This window comes from Colobus angolensis, unplaced genomic scaffold (assembly GCF_000951035.1).
Source record: "Colobus angolensis palliatus isolate OR3802 unplaced genomic scaffold, Cang.pa_1.0 Scaffold21, whole genome shotgun sequence".
NCBI classification, from domain to species: Eukaryota; Metazoa; Chordata; class Mammalia; order Primates; family Cercopithecidae; genus Colobus; species Colobus angolensis.
This window is the reverse complement of record NW_012115266.1, coordinates 5,087,116-5,091,615: the sequence shown is the minus strand read 5'-3', so window position 1 is coordinate 5,091,615 and position 4,500 is coordinate 5,087,116. Positions and strand designations below refer to the sequence as shown.

The 4,500-nt window shown below is 53.9% G+C and overlaps 2 protein-coding genes across 4 annotated transcripts in view; both read left to right on the top strand.

Moving 5' to 3' along the window:
* The window catches only part of SNX15 (sorting nexin 15), a 19,432-nt gene extending 15,527 nt beyond the window's left edge, over nt 1–3,905 (top strand). Inside the window, exons 8-9 of one of the 3 annotated variants that reach the window (XM_011942544.1) lie at nt 2,089–2,346; nt 3,018–3,905. In XM_011942544.1, the coding sequence (XP_011797934.1) occupies nt 2,089–2,346; nt 3,018–3,124 (365 nt within the window). In that variant the 3' untranslated portion in view covers nt 3,125–3,905. Of the gene's footprint in view, nt 1–2,088; nt 2,351–3,017 lie in introns of all 3 variants that reach the window. The other 2 variants (XM_011942545.1, XM_011942546.1) reach the window with 2 other exon arrangements.
* Nucleotides 3,906–4,356: 451 nt separating this feature from the next.
* Nucleotides 4,357–4,500, top strand: part of SAC3D1 (SAC3 domain containing 1) — a 3,790-nt gene continuing 3,646 nt past the window's right edge. Inside the window, exon 1 of the mRNA XM_011942772.1 lies at nt 4,357–4,452. Within this exon, the coding sequence (XP_011798162.1) occupies nt 4,357–4,452 (96 nt within the window). The remainder of the gene's footprint in view (nt 4,453–4,500) is intronic.

Sequence of the window (4,500 nt, the reverse complement as noted above, 5' to 3'; positions counted from 1 at the left end):
CCCGTCTCGGCCTCCCAAAGTGCTGGGATTACAGGCTTGAGCCACCGCGCCCGGCCGAGATGGGATTTCTTCATGTTGGTCAGACTGGTCTGAAACTCCTGACCCTCAAGTGATCCACCCTCCTTGGCCTCCCAGAGTGCTGAGATTACAGGCATGAGCCAAAGTGCCCTGCCTCTTTCACTTTTCTCGTTCTGCTTCCTCCTGTTCCTGCTCCTGCCTCTCCAGGGTTGGGGAGTGGGAAGAAGGAATGGGAGGGAAAGGCAGTGTTGGTGTCACAGGGCTGTTGTGTCTGGCCTCTGGGTGGCAGGCATCCAAGTGCTCTGTCCTTGTGCCAGCTGAGCCTCTGCTGGGCAGCTAGCTGCCTGGGCAGGAGCTTTTCTATTTTCTCTTTTATTTTTTCCTTTCTTTTTTTTCTTTTTTTTGAGACAGGGTCTGGCTCTGTTACCAGGCTAGAGGGCAGTGGTGTGATCATGGCTCACTGCAGCCTCTACCTCCTAGGCCCAAGCCATCCCCCCACCTCCGCCTCCCAAATAGCTGGGACAGAACCATAGGCATGCACTATTACACCCAGCTAAGTTTTTGATTTTTTGTAGAGACAAGCTCTCACTATGTTGCCCAGGCTGGTCTCAAGCTCCTGGACTCAGGTAGTCTTCCCACCTTGGCCTCCTGAAGCGCTGGATTATAGGCGTGAGCAACTGTGTCCAACCAGGATCTTTTCAAGACCCTTCACAGGCAGCTCCAGTGAGACTCACTCAGCCCATGGGGAGAGTCCCCAGAGCCTGGAGCTGCAGTTTGCTCAGACACTGCCTTATTTCCCTGCCCTGCCGTGGTGGGCATTTCCAACGAGTCTTTCACCACCAGAATTCTCGAGGCAAGGAGCGGGCACCTGTGTCTCTCTTCTTCACAGCAAACTCCTGAACTCAAGTGTGCAGGTGTCCCAGGCACTCTTCTGCTGTCTGCTCCCTGAGCAATACATGGAGGGTTGTAGGCCCAGCCGAGAGGTGTCTTCTCCCTCCTGCAGGAGGCCCGTCTTCTCAGGGCTCTCATGGAACTCCTCACAGGGATGGGGTTAGAGAGGGGCCCACCTTTTCCCTCTCCAGGATGAGAGGGTATCATGACGCTCCCTGTCCCCGCACCTTCCCCTCAGAGGCCTTTTCACCAAAGGCACCAGATCTCCAGCCACCTCGTGTGGAAGCTGCAGGGAGCATGTCCGACCCCCTTTTAGCCAGTCCAGGGGGATATAATGAGCCTTTCCCTGGGAAATGTGAAGACACCTGTCACCCACTGTCTTTACATTTGGGGGCCTCAGCTGAAACTGCAAGGCTTCAGAAAACCCCCGAGATTCTCTGAGTCTCCTATTCTAAGATTATTCCAAGGCTTGGAGCAGTTCTACCCTCAGCCTGGTGTCGTTGGCCTAGCATCCTTCAGGGAAACTTTCTGGAGGGGATTTTTGGATTTCTAGGTCAACTGGAGTCAAGAGGGAAATAGGACCAGTGACCCAGAGCTCACAAACTAAAGTGAGCGTGTACCAATGAAATAATTAGGAAGGTAAGGCTGTGGCTTTTTGTTGTTGGTGGTTTTTTTTTTTTTTTTGAGACGGAGTCTCACTCTGCCGCCCAGGCTGGAGTGCAGTGACGCTATCTCGGCTCACTGCAAGCTCCGCCTCCCGGGTTCACGCCATTCTCCTGCCTCAGCCTCCTGAGTAGCCGGGATCACAGGTGCCCGCCACCACGCCCGGCTAATTTTTGTATTTTTAGTAGAGACGGAGTTTCACCATGTTAATCAGGATGGTCTCGATCTCCTGACCTTGTGATCCACCCATCTTGACCTCCCAAAATACTGGGATTACAGGCGTGAGCCACCGCACCCGGCAGTAAGGCTGTTTTTGCAGAAGCACATGAACCCTATCTATCAAATACATCATGGCTAGTTTTTGATCCACAGACGACTTCTGGATTGCTCTGGCATTGGTCCCCTCTACTGGGGACAGGCTGATACCCTGATGAACAAAAGAGGTCTTGGGGTTGGGCAGAGGGCCTGAGAAAGGAAGGGCTAAGTCTGGTCTGAGTCCTCCCTTTCTAATTGCAGAAGGCGCAGCCCCCAGCCCCACCCATGTGGCTGAGCTGGCAACGATGGAGGTGGAGTCGGCAAGGCTGGACCAGGAACCCTGGGAGCCAGGAGGGCAGGAGGAGGAAGAGGACGGGGAAGGAGGGCCTACCCCTGCCTATCTAAGCCAGGCCACAGAGCTCATCACCCAGGCCCTGCGGGACGAGAAGGCAGGCGCTTATGCTGCCGCGCTCCAGGGCTACCGAGATGGTGTACATGTCTTGCTTCGGGGAGTCCCCGGTGAGTAGGGACTGAGGGTAGAGGGTCAGGCCTGGGTCCCAGGTGGGGCAGTGATGAAGGGAGCAAAAAGCAAGCAATTCACAGAGCAGGAGCCCTTTTACTCCTCACTGACCAGCTGTGTAACTTGGGCAGATTTTTGTTTCTGTCTTTGTTTTTTGTTTGTTTGTTTGTTTTAACACCTCTTGTGGCCTCAGTTTTCTTTTTTCTTTTCTTTCTTTCTTTTTTTCTGAGACAGTCTTGCTCTTGTCACAGGCTGGAGTGCAATGGCACAATCTCGGCTCACTGCAACCTCTGCCTCCCAGGTTCAAGAGATTCTCCTGCCTCAGCCTCCTGAATAGCTGGGATTACAGACACCCACCACCATGCCTGGCGAATTTTTGAATTTTTAGTAGAGACGGGGTTTTGTGATGTTGGCCAGGCTGGTCTCGAACTCCTGATCTCAAGTGATCTGCCTGCCTCGGCCTCCCAAAGTGCTGGGATTACAGCCGTGAGCCACTGCGCCCGGCATGGCCTCAGTTTTCTTGTTTGTAGAATGGGGAGAATGGACGCTGGGCCTCAGAGAGGAGGGAAAAGCACATGGTGATACTCTGTGAATTGTAAAGGACCAGACCAGGGGTTCTGACTAGACCAGTGGTGCCCAGGTGCCTCAGCCGAGCAGTCTCTCTCCACAGGTGACCCGTTGCCTGCCCGCCAGGAAGGTGTGAAGAAGAAGGCAGCTGAGTACCTGAAGCGGGCAGAGGAGATCCTGCGCCTGCACCTGTCTCAACTCCCACCCTAACAGGGAGTGGGCCCTTCCCTGGGACTCTCGCTCCTACACTGCCAGCCCCTTCTCCTCTCCCCAGGGCCTAGCCCCCCTCCTGGTCTTGTAATCGCAGGGGCCATTTCTGTAGGTAACTGGACCAAGCATGAGAAAAATAATGAATTCTCAGCTCCCTGATTACACTTGCCACCTTGGAATCAAGGACTCACACTTCTGACCCTGCCTGTCTTTTTGGTTTTTTTTTGAGATGGAGTCTCGCTCAGTCACCCAGGCTGGAGTGCAGTGGTATGATCGCGGCTCACTGCAACCTCCGCCTCCCAGGTTCAAACGATTCTCCTATCTCAGCCTCCCCAGTAGCTGGGATTACAGGCACACGACACCATATCCAGCTAATATTTTGTATTTTTAGCAGGGACGGGGTTACACCATGTTGGCCAGGCTGGTCTCGAACTGCTGACCTCAAGTGATCCGCCCGCCTCAGCCTCCCAAAGTGCTGAGATTACAGGCATGAGTCACTATGCCCGGCCCCTGCCTGTCTGTCTTGATGTGTGAGCAGCAGCTGTGGTCATTAAACCATTAGTTTACCCCTCTAGAAGTGGGGTCTGCAAACTCCCACCTGCAGCCAAATCTGGCCCACCCCTTTTTAATGTAAGGCCTGTGAGCTACAGTGGTTTTTACATTTTTTTAATGATTAAAAAAATCAAAATAACATTCTGTGACAGAATGACAGATGAAATTTATATGTAACAGGTGAAAATTATATGAAATTTAAGAGTCTATAAATAAAATTTGTTGGAACGCAACCAGGCTAATTCATTCAGTATTGTGATGGCTGCGTTCGCGCTGCACCGGCTGTTGAACAGTTGCAGAGTTGAGTCTTTGCTGCCTGCAAATCCCAAAACATTTACAACCTGGCCCTTTGCAGAAAACATTTGCTGAGCCCTGAGCTAGAAAATAGCACAGTCTCCAGGGAAATAGAGAATGACAAGACGATGAAGCCGGTCTATTGGGTGGAAGGGACGAAGGAGAGGAATCCAAAGCAGGGGTACCTGTCTCCGAGGCCCCAAAGCCAAATCCTGATTGCTCAGCGGGCTGGAAGGCGTGGCCTCAGTCCCGCCCCGCCCCCGTCCCCGCCCCGCCTCACCACAAAGCGGTTGGTGGCGGCAGGGACTACACCGGTGTATCATGGGAGCGGCCCAGGCTACACGTTAAAAACACTAACGGGAGCGCGCAAAACAACCTGGCGCTCGATGGGGGCCGTTAGCCGCCCCAGAGCGCGCGGAGCCGCAGAGGCGTCGCTGGACTACAACGCAGTGCATCTCGGGAGGCCAACTCCACAGGACCGGGTGAGAGGACAGAGGTGGCCCCAGGGGCGGCCCGGCGGCCGGGGATCA